General features: G+C 37.1%; 1 protein-coding gene across 1 annotated transcript in view; it reads right to left on the reverse strand.

Annotated features, from left to right (window-relative positions):
• LOC142354378 (uncharacterized) overlaps nucleotides 1–25373 on the reverse strand; it is a 63774-nt gene that overhangs the window by 26762 nt on the left and 11639 nt on the right. The window contains exons 8-10 of the mRNA XM_075406654.1: nucleotides 19538–20814; nucleotides 18753–19317; nucleotides 5867–7831 (exon numbers count right to left, since the gene is read on the reverse strand). Of these exons, the coding sequence (XP_075262769.1) occupies nucleotides 5867–7831; nucleotides 18753–19317; nucleotides 19538–20814 (3807 nt within the window). The remainder of the gene's footprint in view (nucleotides 1–5866; nucleotides 7832–18752; nucleotides 19318–19537; nucleotides 20815–25373) is intronic.

Raw genomic sequence — 25373 nt, forward strand, 5'->3', positions numbered from 1 at the left:
GCTGCTGCAAAAATAAAATCAGATTATTGTCACTATTTGCATAGACACATAGACATGTTGATAGTTACCGTTGTATAAGAGTCGGATTCTTTAAAATACAGAAAATCAATATTAAATTTTACAGCGCTTGTCACAAAACGCAAAACTTATGGGAATCATCGGCACCTATAATTGAAAAAATGTTCTCAGTTTTCAACTTTTGTTTGGCTTATGTCAATTTTTTTGTTTTTGTAAACTCTTATGCAAACTCTAAACTAAAGGAATTGTTCACTAATTAAAACATAAGCGACTAATGTCGGGCGAATCGCTCTCAAACGACTGGCGAGCGGTTGTTTTTGTTTTTTTGGGGGGGGGGGGGGAGATCACCTTTCACACCATGAATTTATGTCTTCTCAACAGCTTCGGTGAATCGCAACTAAAAGACTTGTAATCTTTAAGGCTTTAAGAAAACTGCTCAGCCACTTAATGCCCTGGAGGCTTTGCCTGTTTACCCCGTTCATGAGCACGAAAAGTGAAATGCTCAGACGAAAAAACAATCTGACGAATAAAACGATTTTACGAAAACGATATTGCATGAAAAAAGAACAACATGACTTATATAATTGCTACAAACTACGTTTGAGAGCAATCAATAATAGTTTTCCCCTCCCAAACAATCAGTAGTCAAAATAAGTGCGAATAAATACAGCAAACTTCTATCTTGACCAACCGTTTTCATCAAGCTATTCTTTTTCCACTGCTTTATATTTCTGATTCTAAGAGAAGATATCATCAGTAATCTCCAAAAAGATAACCAACGCAAGAATGGCTTTCAAACAAGCGAGGCGCAAAAAATTTTGCATTTGCTCGAACACTAAAATCTTCAGACGAATGGTTAATTGGGGTGACATATTTCTACAAGTACACTTGTTGATTTCAACAGATTAAGGTAACTTCATTTTTACGTGACTGTAGAGAACCAATGGTAAAAGATAACTAGATGCTATAATTAAACGGCATCTAAGATTAACGATTTATCTTGGCATTTTTTGACAAAAAGTTGAAAACTACGCACTCAAAAAAAAAACTGTACAAACATCATTCATTTTCTGGTCCTAAATTAACGTCAGTAGCGGCAATGGAGTTTCAATAATTTATCTTGAACAAAAACTATGGGAGAGAAAAAAACTCCGTAGATATTGCATAGCAGAACCTGAAAAATTAAACACCGCCTAGACCCCAAAAAAGCACGTCAAATGTTCTTCCACTCAATTAACGAGATAAAACTTACTTCGAATCTTTAGTTTCTAGATAATATCATGCTTTGAGCTATCTATCCAGCGCTTTTGAGGTTATTCTATACCACTATGACAACTAACAGAATTCAAAGTAAAAAAAATCCCCCAATTTTGCTCTTCATTTGAATTTTCATTTGAATCCGCCACTTGAACTAAGCTGCTGACACTTGTGAAATTTAATTTAGATAACATTAGTTCAAAATTTACACCTTCACAAATGAAATTGTCTCGGTGAACCGCATACTTAAAGTTTTGCAACCCGAAAGGCTCTAGGAGAAATCAATGCCCTCCGGGTGTTTATCTCATTTTTGAGGACGAAAAGAAAAACATAGCTGGTAGATTGCCAGAAAAGAGCCGCAATAGCTTCGTAGATCTGCAGTTTCAAAAAAAAACAGGAGTAAAGACAAAACAAAAAAATTCATCTTTTCATTGAAGGCTGATGTTATATTTTGATTGAAAATCTGTATAAGTTTTTGCTGCCTCTATTAGCTGCTTTCCAATAACATTCATCTAGAGTGACACACCCAATTGATCTTATCTCTTTGAATTAAAGTAAATAAAAGTCAATTTCAAAGTGAGGAAGTCATTTTTGTGAGTGAGGTGAGTCAAGTGTGACCAAAAAATCACGCAAATGAACAAAAAAAACTCGCTCAACTAAGAGCGAAAAATGACGTCACTCACTCACTCAAGTTGAAATTGAATGAACGAATGAACAAAGAGCAGATTTGAAGTGGTTGTGACGTCATATGGTCGTAATAAAAATTGCGACGAAAAAAAACATAGCAGGTTAAGTCCCGACGTACAATTCAAAGAATTTTCATTGACTACGCAAAAAATTAGACTTAGAACGGACTATGAGTGAATTTGAAAAACTTTCTGAAAAAATCAGATTGATAAAATAGAAAAATCAGAAAATCAAAGTCAAACAGCCGCACGTTAACAAATAACCAATAAGGATAAATTGAAACTTGGTTCAAACAAAAAACTAGGTCTAGAATGAACGATGAATGGATTGGGAAAACCACAAAAAAAATCCAATTTTAAAAATTGAAAAAACATTAAAAACCAAAGTGAAATTGCCGCATTTGAACAAAAAACCACTAGCGAGAAGGCGATTTTTTGTTCAAATACCGTTTTCTCACTCTACTTTAAAATTAGAACATAGCCGGCAGAGTGCCGGAATAGCTGCGAAAGAAGGGACCAGCGTGCCATATAATAGAGATAGAAACAGATACAGATCTAAATTGAAAAAAAAACTGACGACGCTCAAAAAACTAGGCTAAAAAACATTCAGCGATAAATTAAAAAAGCTTGTTAAAATTCATTCCACAGAAGCCTCTTATTAGGGAATTTTAATGCACATATGAGTTCGTTTGACCTTAAACTAATTCAAATTAAACTTAAGTTTTAAAGTGCAAAAGTCATTTAGAGTCAGGTAAGTCACGTATGATCAAAATCTAATGACGCAAATAACCTAAAAACTTTCACTAAAGCGACTGAGAAATGACGTCACGCGTGCAAATGCCGTTAAAGAGAGGAAGAAGTCATTCAGAAAATTTGACTTTTTCAGCTTTGCTGTGTGAACAAATGAAAAACGAAAAAAGATCGTCGGAAGACGAAACAAAAAAACCAAGAGCACCGCAATATAGCTACGCTCAGCTTGCAGCTTCGCAGCTATAAACAAAACTTATCTAAGATTTAAAAAAGAAAAACTGCAAAAATAAGAAAAATAAGAAAAAATGATTGATACCAAGAAAACTTTAGTCAATTGGTATCTGAATATTCTTTAAGTAACAAGTTTCTATTCAAATCCCACTTAAAGCATTAAAACAAAAAAACATACACGGCAGATTGCCGGAATATAGCCGCCGTTGATTCCAATAAGCATGGTTGGGATTGAAAGAATAGAAGAAATCAATGCCCTCCGGGTGTTTATCTCATTTTTGAGGACGAAAAGAAAAACATAGCTGGTAGATTGCCAGAAAAGAGCCGCAATAGCTTCGTAGATCGGCAGTTTCAAAAAAAAAACACGAGTAAAGACAACCCAAAAAAATTCATCTTTTCATTGAAGGCTGCTGTTATATTTTGATTGAAAATCTGTATAAGTTTTTGCTGCCTCTATTAGCTGCTTTCCAATAACATTCATCTAGAGTGACACACCCATTTGATCTTATCTCTTTGAATTAAAGTAAATAAAAGTCAATTTCAAAGTGAGGAAGTCATTTTTGTGAGTGAGGTAAGTCAAGTGTGACCAAAAAATCACGCAAATGAACAAAAAAAACTCGCTCAACTAAGAGCGAAAAATGACGTCACTCACTCACTCAAGTTGAAATTGAATGAACGAATGAACAAAGAGCAGATTTGAAGTGGTTGTGACGTCATATGGTCGTAATAAAAATTGCGACGAAAAAAAAACATAGCAGGACAAGTCCCGACGTACAATTCAAAGAATTTTCATTGACTACGCAAAAAATTAGACTTAGAACGGACTATGAGTGAATTTGAAAAACTATTTCTGAAAAAATCAGATTGGTAAAATAGAAAAATCAGAAAATCAAAGTCAAAAAGCCGCACGTTAACAAATAACCAATAAGGATAAATTGAAACTTGGTTCAAACAAAAAACTAGGTCTAGAATGAATGATGAATGGATTGGGAAAACCACAAAAAAAATCCAATCTTAAAAATTGAAAAAACATTAAAAACCAAAGTGAAATTGCCGCATTTGAACAAAAAACCACTAGCGAGAAGGCGATTTTTTGTTCAAATACCGTTTTCTCACTCTACTTCAAAATTAGAACATAGCCGGCAGAGTGCCGGAATAGCTGCGAAAGAAGGGACCAGCGTGCCATATAATAGAGATAGAAACAGATACAGATCTAAATTGAAAAAAAAATTGACGACGCTCAAAAAACTAGGCTAAAAAACATTCAGCGATAAATTAAAAAAGCTTGTTAAAATTCATTCCACAGAAGCCTCTTATTAGGGAATTTTAATGCACATATGAGTTCGTTTGACCTTAAACTAATTCAAATTAAACTTAAGTTTTAAAGTGCAAAATTCATTTAGAGTCAGGTAAGTCACGTATGATCAAAATCTAATGACGCAAATAACCTAAAAACTTTCACTAAAGCGACTGAGAAATGACGTCACGCGTGCAAATGCCGTTAAAGAGAGGAAGAAGTCATTCAGAAAATTTGACTTTTTCAGCTTTGCTGTGTGAACAAATGAAAAACGAAAAAAGATCGTCGGAAGACGAAACAAAAAAACCAAGAGCACCGCAATATAGCTACGCTCAGCTTGCAGCTTCGCAGCTATAAACAAAACTTATCTAAGATTTAAAAAAGAAAAACTGCAAAAATAAGAAAAATAAGAAAAAATGATTGATACCAAGAAAACTTTAGTCAATTGGTATCTGAATATTCTTTAAGTAACAAGTTTCTATTCAAATCCCACTTAAAGCATTAAAACAAAAAAACATACCCGGCAGATTGCCGGAATATAGCCGCCGTTGATTCCAATAAGCATGGTTGGGATTGAAAGAATAGAATGTATTGAAAAAAAAAGATTTTTGTACAAAAACAATTTTTAAGTCCGATTTATTTTTATTGCATTTCGTAATTGAACATACTTCTGTTTCTTAGAGAGAGGCTACAGGGACCACTATCAATACCAATAAGCATAAGAGATGGTAACTAAGACTTATAGGAACGACGTTCAAATAGCGGGCATCTAAAATTGGGCTTTATGGGTTTATCCCGTTTCTATTTCTGACTTCAATTTTTTATACTGACTCTGTTCATTTTGAATTGCTTTGCTGAGCAACTGATGTTCAAAATCACTGAAAAAGCGGCAAAATGGTAAAGCGAAAAAAAGTTCGACGAAGTAAAAAAAAATAGGAGCGCTATAATAGCCGGCTGAGATGCGGGCGGCTATTAAACAGGCAAAAAATCATTCAATTTCGTCTAAAAATCAGCAAACCTAATCAAAATCTCCAAATTAGCATTAAACTCAAATTATCTCCTTGGACCCTTCAATTCCTATCAAAACGAGCATAAAACTACAACAATATCATAATCAAACCTCAACTATCAAAAGTTGGAAAAAAACTGCTTTTAGAAGCCGCATGTGAACAAAAAATTTCGCTTGCTTAGAAAAATTTTTTTCACACATCAAAATCTCCCTCTCTCAAAACAGTGGTATGGACAAAAACCACTCTGTTTTCGCTCCGCTCTTCACTTTTGTTCAGCACCAAAATCACTCCAAAATATACACGGGTTTCATTTCCTGCTTCAAAAATCACTCCAATAAAATTGATTTAAAAAAGGACTTCTCCAATACTCCTCTTCGAGTCGTAAAAAGACAGCGCCCCAATACAATTCAAATTCTTTGAATTGTAAAAAAAAACCAAGAGAAGGCCAATAATAGCCCCAGCTATCGCTGTGCGGCTATTAAAAAGAGTCAGACAAAAAATCGGTCAAACGAACAATCACTTATTATAAGAACACATGACTAATATAATTGTCAACACTTCGTCTGTGAGCAATTAATCAACCAATCAAAAGCAGAAAGCTTAATACCAATTCTTACCGTTGCGATTCTCCGCATTTGCGTGGCCAAACTTCACCCGCAGTTTTTTCAGCATTCCGTTACTGCCAGAACCCCAAGACTTCGAGTACTTGTCACCTGTCGTCTCTTCCAAATTCAATTTTGAAGCCTGTGTCGCCAAGTAGTCGTCCAAAGTCCTGTCATGCTCTTTATTCGACAGGTCGTAGCCATGATCATTGCTAAAGTGTCCATTAGCAGAGCTTTTAGGAAAAACTCCGGCTGAAGACTCTTTTCGAAACTTGTCACTTTTGGAAGCACTGCTGCTGTTATTGGAACTGTTATTGTTTTCCGGTTGTGTCATTTTGAGGTAGTTATAACTGACAACTGACTTGGCAGGAACGACCGATTGATTCTCGTACAAGTTCTCCACCTTTTCGTCCAAGTTCAGGTCCCATTTGGTGGTTGCAATCAGCTGATTGCGACTGACTAGAATCTCGTCAGGAATATCTTTCGCGGTTCCATGTACAGGCGCAGCTGTTTCTTTGCTGCTGTTTGTGCTCAGTTTCCTGGTAACAATCTGCTGATAATTCTGGTAGTAATCATGGTTGTTATGATGGTCAGAAATAGTCGACCTCTGGCTGCGGACGTTGCTGCTGTTGCTGTTGAGCGTTTGTATGGATTCTGGTCGAGGTGTGAGTTCTCGGACTAATGCGACGTTGTTGGCCTGAGTTGTTTGCAAACTGCTGATGGGGTTTGTATAGTCTTGTGGTGTGTAATCTGCGATGTTGCTGTGAAGGGAACTTTGTTTTGTCAATAATTCCTGTTGTTGTTTGTTGCTCTCTCCCACCCAATGGGTTAAACCCTGCTGCTGCTGCTGTTGATAATTATGAAAATGGTTTTGGTTTTGTTGCTCATTTTGGTTCTGATGCGGCGGATTATGATGATGAAAGTAGTTTTGTAACTCGTTATTGTCGCCTCCCGGCGAGACATAATTTACATTTCTTGGGGAACTTGAGGAAGGTAAATTGCTTTCAGCCAATTTGTTCGAATGGCTAATTGAAGATGTTTTTGTAGTCAAGCTAACTCCGATTCCTGTAGGCGACAAGGAGGGCTCTTTGGTGCTCCGACTTTTGTTTTCGTCACCACGAGATTTCTCTATTGTCGACGGCTCGAACTCCGATTTGTTCGTGTCTTTTGAGATGTAACCAGAGTCAGTCTCGTGACGAGGTTTCGTTCGGTTACTCTTACCCGCGAAATTTGAATATCCGGCGTGGGTTGCGGTAGTAGTAGAAGGCTGATAAGTGGATGTCGACGTACCGGTAGTTGCACCCATGCTGTTTCGTTTCGGTTCATACCCAGCACCACCGCCCGAAGTAGGATTTGTAGATAGTAAATTAAGGCGTGTCATGTCTTTTTCAATCTTCTGCATAACTGCTTCTGAAGGCATCCGGTTGAACACTTTCAAACCAACTCCCGAGGTCTTCCCAACAACTGTGGGAATCACAGCCGGTTGCTGGTCGCTATTGGTTCCCGCATTAGCAACAGTTGACACTCCATCGTTACCATTTGGCAGCACCGAAGAGGAATTTTTGGTTGAATAAGGCAACTCTTTATCCACATCCTGTTCATTACTGGGATTACTAATGACGTTTCCGGTTAAACTGGCTCTCTTCCCAACATTAATAGGTCTCCTTGCAGCCTTACTATTCGTTGCTGACGACACCTGTGACAATTCACTATTATTCACTTGCTGGTTACTTTTAGGATCAACCAAATTTGTTAAACTGGTTTTCACGCCGTACATATCCTGACGTAGGTTGTTTATACGATCTCTAAAGGATATTGTATTGCTTGGCTTCGTGCTCGGAGATTCGTGTGAATCCAATAAATTCTCATTGCTCGCGTGGCCGTATGCTTTCATGTCCAGCAGGTTGCCGTGAGACTGTGCACTTCCGATGGTTGCGACTCTCTGATTATGATGATGATTCTGCTGATGGTCCTTCATTCCTGGAATCGAACATGAAAATATCAAAACTCAGTGGATATATTTGTACAAAAACATAGCCCGAAGATTTTCGGCCAATAGCTGTAAAATAGACCGCTGAGTTAAATAAACCACACAGTTAACAAAATCAGGAAGACTAAAGAAAAACGTACCCGGAACAATTCCGGAAACGACTCGGAATAGAAAACTAACTATCCTCACTGACCTGATGCACCTCCTACTTGATAATACTAAAGATTTTGAAACAATATCAGTAAATTTAAATGAGAAAACGAAATACCTCGTTTGTTTGATTAGTGAACCACACAATAGTTCGCAGAGAAATATTAAACAAATTAAAAAAGCGAAAAAAAACTTTCAGAAAACTAGTAATTTGTATAACTTTTTTCAGGAAAAATGCTCTGTCCAGCTTTCAACCGTCACCTCATAGTAATAACACCTATAGAATTTCTCTTATTTAAGCATTGATTAAGAAAAACAGCAAGAACCCTAAAATTCGAAAAAGCAGAAAACCCAAAAAAAAACAGAAAACCTTAAAAAGATAGACAAAATTGGCAAAAATTTTGATCAAATTTACTTGATTTTCTTTAACAAAAGCACCTCAAAAATAAAATAAAATCAAATTGAGAGACAACCAAAAGTTCTAGAACAACTCATTTAACCACAAAACTCCAAAATGCTATCAAAAATCAAAGAACACAAAAATTTCTGAAAAAGATTAAAACAGGGCAAATTGGTTGAAATAGCTGAAAATTGACAGCAAAAGTGTACGATTCGCTTCAGATGGTCAAAAATATTTCCAAACGCACCAATATTACTTCAGATAGTTGAGAGAAACAACTTTAACTTCAACATCGCCGGCAGATTGCCGGAATAGTTGCGAAAGAATAGAAACAGATACAGATCTAAATTGAAAAAATCGACGCCACTCAAAAAGCTATGTAAAGAAAATTCAGCAATAAATTAATAAAGCTTGTTGAAATTCATTCCACAGAAGCCTTTTATTAGGGACCTTTACTGCACATATGAGTTCCTTTGACCTTAAACTAATTCAAATTAAACTTAAGTTTTAAAGTGCAAAAGTCATTTTATTGAGTGACGCAAGTCACGTATGATCAAAATCTAATCACGCAAATGTCTTTAATAATGTTTCAAGAGAGAGCGAGAAATGACGTCACGCGCGCAAACGCTGTTAGTGAGAGGAAGAAGTAATTCAGAAAATTTGACGTTTTCAGCTTTGATGTGTGAACAAATGTAAAAAGAAAAAGAGCGTCAGACGACGAAACAAAAAAAACCCAAGAGCACCTCAATATAGCTCCGCTACGCTTACAATTTCGCAGCTATGAAAAGTTAGAGTTAGAACTGAAAAACTCATTGCAACAACCAGAACGTGATCAAACTTTTTGGCTCTTAATGAAAATTTTTCGCAACTCTTTCTCGCTCTCTCTCTCAAATGAGCGACATGACAAAACCAATCTCTCTTCTCATCTGCTCACCAATTTGACTCTCAGCTCTTCATCAACTTCCTGTTTCAAAAACACTCCCACAAAATTACCGATCAAAAGCAATACGCTCCACCAATACTCCTCTTCGAGTCAAAATGTGGTCCAAACGATGGCTCACGCATAAAAATTGAGTTGCATAGTGGTAGAAGTCACTTAGGAAATGTCACTTTGACTTACTGGCTCGTGCTGAAAAAATCTTAACAAAAATAGGGAAGACAAATAAAAACATACCCACAGACTGCCAGAAAAAAACCACCATTGATTCCGATGGCCCCGATTGGGACTGAACGAACAGAAAAAAAAAGAGATTAATGACTCTCGTACAAAAAAATTAAAGTCCGAGCTACTTTGATTTCAATTTGCAGTTAAACATACTCCTGTTTCTTACTAAGAGGATACAGGGCTAGTATTAATACCGATAAGCATAATTGTGGTAACTAAGGCTGATAAGTTCAAGTAGCTGGCATCTAAAATTCCTCTTCAAGGATCTATCCCATTTCTAATTTTGATTTTGTTTTTGATACGGACTCTGTTCATTCTAGCTTGTTTTGCCGGGCAACTGCTGATTAAAAGAATTTAACGCAAGCTGTTTAACAACCTGTGAGCTGAGGTAAATCGAAAATTCTGCTTGACAAAGTTAAAACAAACAGGACGAGTCAGTTAATTGCAGCACGACGAGTCCTGATGAAATTCAAAAAATTTCAAAAAACTCAAATTGCAACGTTAACACTAAAAACCGCAGTCGATAAACTGAATTTCTGTTCAAACACAGTTTTCTAACTCGTCTTTGAAATTGGAGTGAAAACAAAATCCCAACGCAAAACCACTCGGATATTTGTTCCACTTCCTTTTGCTGCGTGGCCAAAAAACTTGCCCAATTAGACTTCAAAAACTATGAAAGGTGCGAACAGGTCTTCAAAAAAGACAGCTTCCCAAAGCAATTTAAATTCATTGAAATGTAAAAAACAGGTCCACTATAATAGCTGGCTGAGAAGATGAAGGCGGCTTTTAAAAGCAACAGGAACTACCATTCAAAGGATATATATTGATTAACAAAACATTAATCCACTAACGTCAAATAAATCGATCTCAAACGACAAGCGGATTAATTTCATTTCAGCCTAGATAAATTTTTATGCTTATGTTTTAAAAATTCTGAGCAAGGAGTGGCTCGAAAAACCGACCTTCGGCGCAATGACTGAAACATCAACCAAACGGCTATCAGCGCCTTCTGATAGCTTATCAAAAAATCGCCTTTCTTTTAGCAACACAAGTAATTTCTGAATAAACGCAAGTTAGGTCACGCAAAAAAAAACAAGTCAAGAGTGGAAAAAATCCCTCTAGAAGAAAGAAACAGGAAGAACTTTCTAGCAAAAATTTCGCATAAAAAATAAAGGTTCAGAATAATTGCTGCAAACTTCGTTCCACAGTAATTAAAACATAACCGACTAACGTCGGGCGAATTGCTCTCGAACGACCGGCGAGCGTTTGGCTTCGTCAGTAGCTAGCCACAGTTTAGTGAGGCTAGCTGTAGATAAATTTAAGGGTCATAAGGTGAGCGCAGTGGGGGTGCACCGCAACGGGGGTGCAAAAGTGGATTGAGAGGACTGATATGGGGGGCGGTGGGTGGGTGAGGATGTAGGATCAATTTCTAAGAACCGCCCATCACACCATAAGTATAAGAAATCACATAAAAATCACATAAAAAACTCTCCAAGACAGTTTCTGTTAATAGCACACTTGAGTACGAGTGCACTGAACGGCTCTAAGAGAACTTTATGCAAACTGGGCGCTACCTCTTATCCCCTTTCTGAAGACTAAAGTCAAATCGGTCCGACAAAAAATTGGTCAAGCGAAAAATTGCATAAAAGAGACAAAGAGGATCAAATATTTGCTACAAATTGCTTTTGAGAGCATTTAAAAATGATTTCCTAAAAAGTGCCGGTTAAGTCAATTATTATTAAAAAAATTCTACCATAATTCATTGTTAATGGGGATCAGAGATGATGACATTACGCCACATAAGATCAGCTGCAGTGCGGCTTCAATAGAGAGAGAGAGGGAGAGAGTGTGTGTGTGTGAGAGAGACAAAACGTGAAAGAGAAAGAAGGAAAGAAACCATAACCGACAGAGAGAAATATTTTCCATGATGGGATTCGACTCAGTTTTCAACTTTTAGTTTTCTAGCTTGTTACTAAAGAAATCACATAAAAAACTGAGAAAGGCAAAATTGAAAACAAAAGTTTTCAACTTCGCAGTAAAAAAATCAAAACCAGTTTTTGTCTCAAAAATTCTTAGAAAGTTTCGCCGGCCAGTAATTGTCGTTAAACTCAAAAAAGACAAAATATTGAAAAACTTTGGAAATGATTGCAAATTTTGAGATCTTGCTAAAACTCAAGGCATCAATATCTTAGGAACCATTTCATTGTCTGAAGAGACTCCGGTATCCCTGTTTCAAGCCTGAAATAGTTTCACTGTCTCAAAGATCCATACACTTGGAACATAAAAATTTTCCGAAAACATAAATTTTTTTTTAATTTTATCCAAAAAATACTAAAACCGGAGTCATAAAAAATATTGACCACCATTCCATTAACTCTAAGAAACCATGTAGCAGCTTATTTTCAATCCTTGGAGCACGCAGCGCCCCTTTTGTCGAAAAAATGAAAAAAAAAACATGAAATTGCAAATAATTCAAGAAATTGTTTAAAATTGCAATATTAAAATCTTCAAAAACATTCCATTACATCCATAAATTATGCAGTGACATATTATCAAACCCTAGAGGAAGTTCCGTTTCTCTTGAGGTTACAGAAATGACAAAAAATTCAAACATAGCCGGCAGATTGTCGGAAAATAGCCGCGATAGACTCTTGTGGCGTTACATGAATTGAAACAACTATAGAAATAAGATAGACAGATCGACCACCAGTCCTTTAATAGACCACTAGACTTTTTGGGTTAGCTTCGGACTGTCATTTTTATGAGCCACATAAGCTCTATAAGCAGAAAGCCCTGATAGGGCTTTTCAAAATTAGGATCTTTTCCGTTTGTGCTCCCTCAGCTTAGTGGGCGCATATTATTTGCACCCCCGCAATGAACGTGCAAAATTTGGGGGGGGGGGTAGGGGAGGGGCACAAACGGAAAAGATCCCAAAATTAATATTCGAAATCAAAAACTCAAGACTAATATTCAAGAATTAGGGCATAAGTTTGGTACTACTTAGATGCACACTATTGACCTTTAATAAGTAAATGTTCATAAAAATTAAAGTTTCATAAGTAAGCTCAGAAGTCATTTTTTTTAGTGAGGTAAGTCATTGAAAAAGTCAATTCCAAGAAGTCACGGTAAGACGAAACAAAAATCTGTTAGACAAAGTAAAAAAAACATAGCCGGAAGAATTCCGGAAACAACTCGAAGTGGAAATACATTTAAATGCCTTCTTACTACTCATCAGACAGAACGTGCCTCCAATAATTTACGATTATCTTAAAAAAAAAACAAAAAAGTAAAAAAAATCAAATCTATTAAAATATGAAAAAAAAATCTAATCGAATTCTGTCATAAATTGATACCCCAAAAAACTATCTCTGCCACAATTACTTCATCAATACAACTAGTATTTGCTAAAACCACTTAGATTTTTTAAAAAAAAACTTGAAGCCAAATCATGAAAAAATAAGTTTTACAAACAAGTTTGACTAAAAAACTGGAAAAAGTTAAAATAATTTTTGATATTACAAGAGCACATAAATCTTAACAAAATTCTTTTCAGCCAATAGGGTACCCAGATGCTCGCAAAACAATAGGCAAGTCATAATAGGTTAAGAAACTTGTCTAAAGAACAGAAAAAACTGCAAAAAATTCAGAAAATTTATTTCCAAATTTCGACATTTTTCGTCATATTTCTCAACAAAAAATGCTTTATATCCACAAAACTGTAACCACCTGTTAACTAAAAATTTACCAAGTAATAGTGGTATCTTCAATACCCATTTGACTCAGTAAAACAAAACAATAGTAAAGAAATCATACAAATTAGCCCAAAAATCAGCAAAATACATGAAAAACATCCGAATTAGCATAAAATTTATATAAATTTTCAGCAACCTTCAAACCACTACCAAACCCAGCCTAAAAAAAGTAAATCAGAACCAAACCTCTTAACCCAAAAAAATTAGAAAAAAACTGCTTTAAAATGCCGCACGTGAACAAAAAATTCTATCGCTTCCAGAATTTTTTTTCACACCTCAATTTCTCGCTCTCTAGAAAACAGCGATATGAACAAAAAACCACTCTATTTTCGCTCCACTCTTCATTTTGATCAGCAACAAAATCACTCCAAATTTTGTCACGTGTTTCATTTCCTGCTTCAAAAATCACTCCAATAAAATTGATTTAAAAAAGGACTTCTCCAATACTCCTCTTCGAGTCGTAAAAAATTAGGAGCGCTATAATAGCCGCCTAGAATTGAGGACGCGACTATTCAAAAACCTGAAAGAAAAAATTTTTATCAAAAAATTGCTAAAATTTGTGATATTAAAAGGTTTTTAGTGAGCGATTGTCAGCCAGTAGCTAGAAACGGAGGGAGGGGGTACCGAGGGCCGATGGGGGGAACAGTGGGGTGGGGGTAACAGCAAGTGGGGTGGGGGGTCAAAATCGGTCAAGTGAAAAATCGCATAAAAAAAGACCGACAGGACTTCGTTTGAGAGCAATTAAAAAGTTGAGAGCCTAATTGTTGTGATAAACTTATTAAATAGTCTCTATGGGCACTAGGGAGGCTATTTAATTTCGTTTCAGCTTCTGATTGCAATCATTTAATGGATCAATAGAGGCCGGACATTCTTTGGGTAGCCCCAGTTATAGGGGATTTCAGATTCCGGCGGAAGTATTTTTTGCGATAATCGCTGCAATTTATCACTTGGCAAACCATACGAAGTCAAACCATACGAAGTCTTACCATATTTATTACTTGTCAAACCATACGAAGCCTCAGATAGGTTTCACTGGTATCTGACTACTTTTCTTGTACTTATTTATTTAGATATTATACAAGATTTATCTACGATTCCTTATTTGGTATCAAGCATTTGGCGAGAGCGTTCTCCGCATCTGCTTGATTGCCTCCCTACATTTGGCCATCCTAAATATTTTTGTTAGTCAAATATTTGGTGTGAGCGTTCTCCACATTTGTTTGACTAATTAGTTTAGGCCCTAGCAGCCACTTCACTTAGTCCCCCTTTTACCCCAGGTTACAATGGTGCCCCCACCATCGCCGCCACCGCCCGAACCTCTGCAATATTTGTAACGAGCCTTGCAATGTACAACGGAGCGCATTTTGTGTCAAATGTAAGAAGATATATGTTCACTTTGGTTGTTTGGGAATTTCAAGTACTGCAAATATCAAAGGAATGATCTACTGGTCATGTGCTAGTTGTACTCCTAGCTTTACTGCAGAACTATCTGCGCTTGACAGAATTACGGCCGTTGTGAGAAAACTCGATTGTGTTGATTCTTTGATCCGCGAAGTGACAATGCTACGCAATGAGATAGCGTTGATAAAGAAACCGGAATTCCCTATTCTAAAAGCTGCAAAAAGTGGACCCAGCAGGAATCGAAACGACAGCTCATCCAGTCATCACAGTGCGGCAGTAAACAAAAAGAGAAAAGCTGATGATCTTGAATTTGAAACTGTACAGAGAAAAGTAAGATCAACTAAGGAGGTAAAAACGGGAACGAACACCAATCCAGCAGTCATCAAGGTTGTCAAAAAGCCCCCGAAGCGTCGTCATTTATATGTTGGTCGATTGAGTCAGAACATAACAGCATCAGAAATGGAGGAGTACTGTATAGAAAATAACGTTGAACTACTTCACATTCGCCAAATTTCGAAGTCAGAGGCTCACCTGAAAGCCTTCCATTGTGTATTTAAATTTGATGAGGAGAAAGTTGAGTTACCTGATTTCTGGCCTGAAAACGTTACAGTGTCAAGATTTTACCTGAATGAAGCCGCCCGTGATTGGAAATGTAAATAACGATGCATCAAAAATGTGGAACTCATTTTTTGAAGATTTCGGCCTGACTCAGTCTTTGAGAAAACGCATAGAAGTGGCGGGATTCTTGACCATATTATTGCGTCAAACAATATTTCAATTAATGTTAAATCGATTAGCTTCATTAATTCTTCGGACCATTCGTTTATTTGTTTCTCGCTCAGCAGTGTGAAACAACGCAAATCTCAACAACGTTTGATGTATAGAAATTGGGAGAAGTTTGACACTGATGGTTTTATTAAGTTATTTAAGTCGTGCTTAAAGTTCGATGTTGCCTCAAGTATTGATGAAGCATGGGATATGTATCTAAGGTTTGAGAATATTTTGGATTCCCTTCTACCACTCAAAGTAAAAACATTTACTAAGCATCAATGCCCATTCTTTGACGATGAGCTTTTGAGATTGAAACGAAAGAAGAGAAAAGCAAAGCGTAAATACAGAAAGTCGAAATTATCTGTACTGAAATCTGAATACGAAAATGTTACCCATATGTATTTTGAAAAATTCTAAGAGAAGCGTAGATTGTACATAGAGAATGCGTTGATGGAAAATTGTAGTCGTAAAAAGTTTGCCACATTAAAATTGCTTCTTGGTCAAGATGTAGATTAGCTCCCGAAATATGAAAACAAAAAACAGCTTGCAAACGACTTCAACGAATTCTTTATATCTAAAGTGAAAAGTATTATTGCATCGATTCCGACTGCGATAGGTCCAGAAGTTCTGAAAACTGAAGTTAACTCAATGTATTCGTTCTCAGAGTTGTCGATAAGTCAGTTTAGAGATTTAATTTCGGCGTCGTCAAACAGTACATCTCCACTGGACATCATTCCGACACATCTTGTAAAGTCATTTTCAGATTATTTTCTCGACCTCCTGAAACTTCTTAATCTTTCGCTGAAGGCGGGATATTTCCTCCAGTCCTTTAAACTGGCCATTGTTAGGCCCCTCTTGAAGAAAGCAAATTCTGACAACGAAGATTTTTCCAATTATCGACCTATCGAACCTAAGTTACATTTCAAAACTATTAGAACGGGCGGCTTTCATACAAATGCGTGAACACCTTGAAAAGAATAGTCTCTTAAGCAAATACAAAAGTGCCTACAGGAAGTTTTTTCTACAGAAACAGCGCTGGCTAAGGTTACAATTGATTTGCTCCTCAATTTAGATAGGACAAAGAGCACTTTTTATATTGGACTTGATCTATTAGCTGCCTTTGACACTCTCGATCATGAATTACTTCTTTCAGTTCTTGAAACAAGTTTGGGTTTCAAAGATAAAGTGCTTAGCTTTTTAAATAGTTATCTGAGTAGTAGATCTCAAAAAGTGTTGATTGATGGTGAATATTCGATGCAAAGAACTATAAAAACGGGTATTCCTCAAGGATCTATTCTAGGTCCCGTTCTTTCATTCTATCTTGTTCCTCTGGAAGTTCTGTTTGAACGTCTTGATGTCAATTATCATTTTTATGCCAATGACACTGTTATCTATTTTGTTTACCATGCTTCGATAAATCAGGGGGCTTTTGATTTGATACTTACGACTCTCCAAAAGTAGTTCAGTGGTGCTAAGCTCCGATTAAACTCGAATAAAACTGAATACATGTTTGTTAGTAGAAAGAATAGTTTAAATTGCGATATTGAACTTCCAACGGATGCCAATTTTTCTAACAATGTTACTATTGGGCTTCAACTTAGATTCCAGACTTTCGTATACGCAACAAGATAGTTCCGTGTGCCGTAGATGTTACTATTTCCTGCGAAAAATTTATTCCATCAGAGATACAGTCGACAGAAAGTTGTTGATCGAATTAGTTCGGGTAATGATTCTCTCGCGACTAGATTACTGCAACTCACTGTACTATGGACTACCTGTGAATATTATACAGAAATTACAGCGTATAATGAACTCAGCATGTCGTCTCATTTTTAGGTTATCACCTTGTTCACCAACAGCAAATTATATCAAAAAGCTTCATTGGCTACCCATGAAACAACGTATCCTCTACAAAATTCCACTTTTTGGTCACCGCTTAGTTCACCATCCATGGAAAATTTCGATGTATTTGGGCGCATTAGTTTTCCGAAATGATAAGGTGACTAGATGCCAATATGCATACAATTTGAGGGTTCCTAATGTCACAACTGCATTTGGGCAAAGATCCTTCAGTTTTGCTGTTCCTTTCGAATGGAATAAGTTGCCTTTTGAGATGAAACTAATACCCCATGAATTGGATTATCGCAAAAAACTGAAAACTTTTTTATTTTGATTTTGAAAGCACTTTTGAGTTTATAAATGGTGCGTAAACCTAATAATATAATAATAATAATAGTAAAAGCGGACATAAAATTGAGAGGAATGGATTGAAAAAATTTTAAAAATCGATATCGAAGAAAGTGTTTAAATTTCCGAGCTCAACCAATTTCTCGTAAATCCACACGTGGATGTTTCCACATTGAGATTTGACAGCATAAAATTAATAAAGCTGCATTGGGTAGACCATAAAACAAACAATAGCAGTCATGCATTGCCTTAAATTTAGCAGGCTACGAGAAAAACATTTAGTTCATCAAAATTTCGAAAAAAGGGGCTCATGGAAAGGATGAGAAAAAAGAATTGTGCTCTAAAACAATCGTTTTAATGATTTCTTACGCGTTTTTCGACTTTTTACTTCCTAAACAGTATTGAACAGTTTTTATATACTATGATAATGCAAAAATTCATTACCGTGTCAAAAAATATTTTCTGATACATTGTTTTTATTGTATTCACTTCTAGAATAAAATCGTGTCTTGGTTTTCTTCAGTGACAAAATGTGTATTATTATGACGCAGAAATAAATTCTCATTGGCATGCCTTATGTGAGAGAGCTAAAAACAGGTGAAAACGAATTTCGCACTCTCACAAAGTTTTCGCGCCTCAATTTCTCGCTTTCTCGAAAACAGCGATATGAACCAAAAATCACTCTTTTTAATCAACCCATCAATTTTTTTCAGCACCCAAACCACTCCAAATTTTTTCGCGCTTTCATTTCCTGCTTCAAAATTCACTCCAATAAAATTGATTAAAAAAGGACTTCTCCAATACTCCTCTTCGAGTCGTAATAAAAAAAAGGTCTCCGCTACTATTCAAATTCATTGAATCGTAAAAAAACCAAGAGAAAGCCAATAATAGCCCCAGCTATTGCTGTGCGGCTATTAATAACAGACCACGAATGCTGTTAATAGTGGTGAATATTGATAAAAATGCATTGTGTACCCTCGATAATATTGCACTGTAGAAGGTAAACACTAGGGTCATAAACTTTATTTTATATCTGCGGAAAATCATCAAGCCTTGATATCGAACGTAAGAGGAAGTTATCATACCTGGCAAGGCAATGGCAGTTTCGTACGGAATGCACGCTGAGGAGGAGTTCTGCAGATTGGCGTCTGTTGTCATCTCCTCAAAATGCTTCACCGCATCTCTCACAGACTTGTACTGGCCAGACTGTTTGTTCTGAGGGTTCATCACGTTGGTGTTTGCCGTCGAGTCAAGGTTATCCATACTTTGAGCGCGCGCAGGCGGAACCTGGGGTAGTTGTCGACGTGCTTTTTTCTCAGCTCTATGAGGTACTTGAGAGGAAATGCCCGATTTATTACCTTCATTGTTCAAGCTCTCGTTGCTGGGGGCTTTATCATATGGCGACCTCATCTGGGGGTTTAATGCCTTGATAGATCCTCGCGGTTTCTCAGTGGATTTCTTTCTCCCACTTTTTAGCTGTTTGAACAGATTGCCAAAATCAGTGCCTGGTTTCTTGGCTGGCACTGGCGTTGGAATCCGTGGCTTAGCCCGGCCACTCCCAGACACAGCCGAATACAAAGTCGAAGCTTTTTCTTGACTTTGCTCCGAGGATTTGGGTCCAAATTTTGGCGACCCAGATGACGCTTCCATCTGAAAACATGGTTTCCAAGATATTCTAACTGAATTAAAACTAAGCAAATTTTGGTCAAAAATTCGATTGATTTATCACAACGAAACGCTACCATACGTATCTAATTTAAATTTCTTTAATATAATATTGGCTAATGTTGTGCTTAAAACATTTTATTCTGATCTTTTATCATTAAAAAAAAACATCCGCCCTGACAGCGACGATAGAGTAACTTCTCACCTTCTTATCCTCAACTTGATGAGGGGTCGATTGAATCGTTTCCTGGACAGGTTGGGAAGATTCGTTGGGTGGCGGTTCCCCTTGAATCCTAGGAGAAGCGGAGGCGGCCTTCAGGAGTCCAGAATGAGATAAAATGTCGTGGGATGTTGGCTCGTTATTTGCACGCTGGTCATTGTGAAAATCAACAACCGCTGGATCTTCCAGATTAGTTTTGATGACGTCAGAGAGTAATGGCGGCTCCGTTGGCTGCATAGGAGGGGTATGTTTAAGTTGATCCGACGTGGTAGGCGAAATGGGGGAAGAGGCAGCTATTTTGTTAATGAAGGAAGGATAAGGCACGGCAGGCGAGGATTCTTTCGAATCAGCATAATTGTTTGTCAAAACTGTCAATTGCAACTCATCTTTCAATCCTTTCGTCTTCACATTGTAACCATCTAAAGAGGCTTTGTTACTCCCACTTTCGTTACTAGCTTCTAACACAAATTTGTTCGATATCACTTCGTTTGACTTGTCATGATCTTCTTTGTTATTTCCAGGAGACTGTTTTCCGTTATTGCCACTTAAATGGTCCGGATCATTGTAAGCCGGATCTTCTTCATCTTGAAGGTGTCTTGAAACGTCGATGGAATCATTCCGCTGTTCCTCTTTTTCCTCTTGGAGGTAATCCCGACTCAGTCCACCCTCCTCGCCATAAGCAGCATGAGTAACCCCATCCATTTCAGAATGACGTACTTCCATAACAGCACACGTGTCTTTATCAGCTATTCTGCTGTCAGCGTAGTACATACTCTTGTTGTTATTGACATTAAGAAGCGATACACCTGTGCTCAGATCATTGCCTCGGCTCAATTTCTTTGTATGTGTAAACGTCATTCCACCGATGCCAGCTGGGGTTAAGTTAATATTGCCAGTTCCTTGCTCTGGAGTGGTTTTGGAAACCATCGAAGCCTTATTAGGTAATAAAAAGCCACCAGAGGGAACTCCTGAAGGTCCCCCGACAATCGGTGTTCGGAGCTGGGGCTGATTTTGTCCTGATTGGCCACCCGGGCCGATACTTGCACCATGTAAGGGAATTTCTGATGTAAATTCAGGACCAACGGCGTCAATGTCAACGCCAGCAGAATTCAGATGCGGAGAAGGTTTGACCTTCAACTGTTTCAACTTGATTTTTTCACTGGTTGCTCCAGTTGGCATCGGGATTCGACCTGAAGATGTGAATCCCATTTTCTTGTCAACACCACCTCCGTAACTTTCACTCTTAAGCTCGGGATTATTTCCTACACAAAAATTTAACATATTATTAGATCAGTACCTTACAGGGGGACTATTTCACACATTATGCATTTTATAAAGCGTTTAGTGGCAACGAGATGGCTTTTTTCGAACCGAAAATTCTCGACCATTCTGCACATTTCTGAAACTCGGATGCTCAAAGCGCCAGTGTATAGGAATTAAAGAGACAGTTTTAGAAGTCCCCGGAAAACGTTCAAGTACTCTGTGAACAATTTTTTTCAGAAGTCTGGACAAACAAATCTCAAACACACGGATGAGAGAACCAAATTTTTGTTACATCTTCGGATCGAAAAAACGGGTTGAATGTACTCACTTTGGACAAAAACCAAAATATTTTCAGTCTAACATCAATTAGTTCGATTTTACATTTTTCCCTACAAAAAGAATTCTTCAAATTTTCTCTCAAAATTTTATACAAGAAACAATAAAATACCATAACCTAGGTTCCGAATTTGTCATTTAATTTTATACTGCTGAGATAAAAAAAAACAAAACCGACTAACGACGGAGCGAATTGCTCGTAAACGAACGGCTGGCTTCGTCAGTAGCTAGCTACGGTATAGTGAGGATAGCTTTAGCTTAATTGAAGGGGTGAGCGCAAGGGGGGTGCACCGGGGGTTGTGAGGAGGACAATCTTTAAGAACCGCCATTCACACCATAAGTATGTCTCTAAAACAGTTTCTGTGAATCGCATACTTTAGGCTAGTGAGCTGAAGGGCTCTAAGAGAACTTAATACCCACTGGCCGCTACCTGTTATCCCATTTTTGAGGACGAAAAGTCAAATGGGCGAGACGATAAATCGGTCAACAAAAACTCGCATTAAAAAAGACCAACCGGACTAATATAATTGCTACAAACTTCATGTGAGAGCAATTAATTATTTGGTAGGACATCATTTCTCCCAAATATCAGTTTTTCAGTCATATCACGAAAAGGAACACGGGGAACAAAAGATCCCTTGGGTAGGCATAGTTCAAAAAATATTGAAAAAAAATTAGAATTCAGCCGGCAATTTGCCGGAAAATAGTCGCCGCTGGGCCGATTGACGCACATTGGGATTGAAAAAGACAGAAATTAAGATATAGAAAACAACAGAATTTTTCTCAGTGTCTTAAAGTTCTTATTTGGTGTGTAAACTCGGGTGCATATTTGGTTAGACTCTAAAAATAAACTTAATTCAGCCTCTAAACTGACGGCTAGTAAGCATAATACAAATGCCAGCTAGCAATCGCTTTAATGAACTCTGATAACCTAATGCATTTTCGTCTAATGACCAGGCTCTATATTTTTATCCGATTTCTTTAGATTTTTTCTTTTGACTTTGACGTATTCATTGTATTACCTAATTCAATACGTGCGTGAAAGAAAGAAGTTAAAATCCAATCAGTTGAAACAGTGAGTGGAGTCAGTCAAAATTCGAGCGTGAAAATCATGACTTATGTAAAACTAAAACCGTGATCAAAAGGTAAAGTGAATTAAAATAACATAGCAGGACAAGTCCAGATCCACAACTCGAAGAATTTTCATTGACTAAAAAAAACCTAATGCGATGAAAAATGTGATAAAAACAGTAAAAATCAAAGTCAAATTCCCGCATGTGAAAAAAAATTACAATCGAGAAAGCAAATTTTTGCTCAAACACCGTATTTTCACTCTAAATTTCCAGGGGAAAAATCACGCGGCGAAACCCCTCGCTTTTTCGTTCCACCTAATTCGGCGTGACCAAAAATCACTATTCCAATTTGACTTGAAAATTCTTGAACATAACCGACTAACGTCGGGCCACGTGCTCTCAAACGACCAGCGAGCGGTTGGCTTTGTCAGTAGCTAGCCTGGGCTTAGTGAGGCTAGCTTTTGCTTGATTAAATTCTGCAGCTTTTAGTTGTCTAGCCTTGTTAGTAAATAAATAAAGTGGAATTAAAACTGAAATTAAAAATTTGCAAAATATTCCAAAATTTAAAAGAAATGTGTCCAAATTTCGCAGTGAAAAAAATGTTCAAAATGATTTTTGTCGCTGGAGAGCTGTCAAGTAACCCTTCAGCGAGACTCAAAAAGTTTTGTTGGACAGTAATGATCGATAAACTCAGAAAAGGACAAAAAGATTCAAAAATTTCAAAACAATCCCAAATTTTAACTATCTTGCTAAAAGTCCACTTAAAAAATTCTTCATTGTCCCATGAGACCATCCAGTATCCCTATTTCAAGCTTTAAATAGTTTCAATAGCTCACAGAGATCCATCAACTTGGAACAGGATAAAAACTTTTTGAAAATTTGAAAAACTTAAATTTTATCAAAAAGTTGCTAAAGCTCGAGTCAATAAAAATTGATGACCATTCCATTAACTCTAGAAACTATGAAACAGATTATTATCAAACTGGATGAGGTTCCTAGGACCCTACTGCCGGAAAAAGAAAAAATCAAAAAGATTAAAAAAACTTAAAATTGCAAACATTTTTTTTAAAAATTGCTTCAATTCGTGATATTAAAATCTTTAAAAACATTCCATTACATCTAGAAAGAAAGCAGTAACCTATTATTAAACCCAAGAGGAGGCTGCGGCTATTGAGGCAAGTTTTAATTAAAAAATGCTAAAATTTGTGATAAAATATTAAAAACTAATCCATGGCCAAAGAAATTTCCAGTAACTTATTACCAAACCCTAAAGGTTTTTTGACCCCTCAGGCTGAAAAACGTGAGTAATGACAAAAATGTAGAAAAAACTTGAAAAATTGCGAGTTTTGACTAAAAACGCTAAAATTCGGGATGTTAAAATCTTGGAAAACAGTCGCCTACATCTAGAAACTATACAGTAAGCTAGTCAAACCCTAGTAGGGGTTCCTTGGTTCTTGAGGATCGAAAATTGCAATCATATTTCTGCCAGTGTCGATGCGATCCGCGACAGTGTTAAAACTGTTCACCCAGTGGAACGTGAACGGTCGTGTTCTGAAGAAAAATTGTCTGAGAATGAGTTTGACAATAATGCGAAAGGGACCGTTGCCTTTTACAACATTCCCAAAAATACTCCTGGGAACTACGTTCAATCCGAGGACGCGGATAACAATGCAACTCAGCTGTACTTCAAAATATGTGCCTCTGTGAAAAGTATTCTTGATGTTCGACCGGTTGGTAAGATGGACTAATCGAACACCTCCAAGCCTCCCTCTATTGAGGTCACTTTGAAGAATGAGTTTGATCGTAGAGTAGTTATGAGCTGCGCGTACAATCTCAAAAGTACGGGTTAGTTTTTTAAACTTCTGTGGAAAGAAAGCACTCCAGCAGTTATTGGCTGACAGATACAAAATCGTTGAGTCTGGCTTCGAAAAAAAATATTTACGTATCCGTAATCTGAATTATTTTATTTGACTAAGAAGACCAAAATAATGGAGGCGCGTGAGGATAATGCTTCGCAACTTGGAGCCGGACATATTCCTGCTTCCAATGGTAATTGACTATCTACAACTGCCACCCTAACTATTCTCTTATTGAAATGTAAAATATCTGCTATTGAAAAGCGCACCAAGTTGTTGAATTTATGCATCAGTAATCAAGTTGATGTTGAGCGATACCTGGCTTGACGATTCTGTAGATGACAGCATTTTTTCCCTGTTCAACTGTTTTAATGTTTCTTCTCGAATGGACACACCTAGCAACATCGGTGGTGGTGTTGCTACTCTTACTTCAGTTAATTTACGATGTGACATCTATCCAATGTCATCAGCTTCTGGATGTGATTTTTATTCGGTCGTAGCGCTAAATAAGCCCAACCGGCCTATTTATCTGTTTGTTTTATTTTATATTCCACCTATTAGCCGTGCATTTTTTGTTCCGAATGAGTATAGCTGAATCAAGTTCTTCACTGATCACGTTGCAGGTCGTGCCTACAGTTCAGACCATGAGCTAATTCTTTATGTACTAGGTTATTTCAAAAAGCCAGGTTTGGATTTGGAGACCATGACTGGTACGAATTTTCGTGAGTCACAGTTTGTTGAAACATGCACCGACTACAATTTGATGCCGCTAGTTTTATCAGCTACGCATGTTAAGGGCAATATTTCTATTCTTCACATAGTTTTCACTCTTTAAACAATCAAGAGACTGCTTATTGCCGATGTGTTAAGAACTCTACACCGAGCAGACTGCAAGAGTTGGAGGCCACTAGAGTCTAGCTGGAACAGTCTATTGAACTTGATAGAGTTTGTTTTTATCAATGGATCGAATACTGTTACTTTGCGAGATTGTCTTTCACCTCTAAACAGCCTATGCGATTCTCATTATCCCACTCCTATGCTACTCAACTCTGTAATTTATTTGTCGAAATTTCAAATAGCAAACGCTTTCAAATCGCTTTCTCATAGAATTCCAATTAGAAGCATTATGAAGCTTCTCTTTTAGTTTCGACTCGGCGTGTTTATTTAATTGAAGATTTCCAAGCCTCTATTACATCAGTGAAAATACAAGGACACATATCTAGTAACACAGCAGCGAAGTATAAGTCATATGACGGTTTACCTGGACAAAAACTCAGCAACTGTCCTGCTTTT

This window comes from Convolutriloba macropyga, chromosome 15 (genome assembly GCF_964194025.1).
Source record: "Convolutriloba macropyga chromosome 15, txConMacr16.3, whole genome shotgun sequence".
In the NCBI taxonomy this organism is placed as follows: Eukaryota; Metazoa; Xenacoelomorpha; order Acoela; family Convolutidae; genus Convolutriloba; species Convolutriloba macropyga.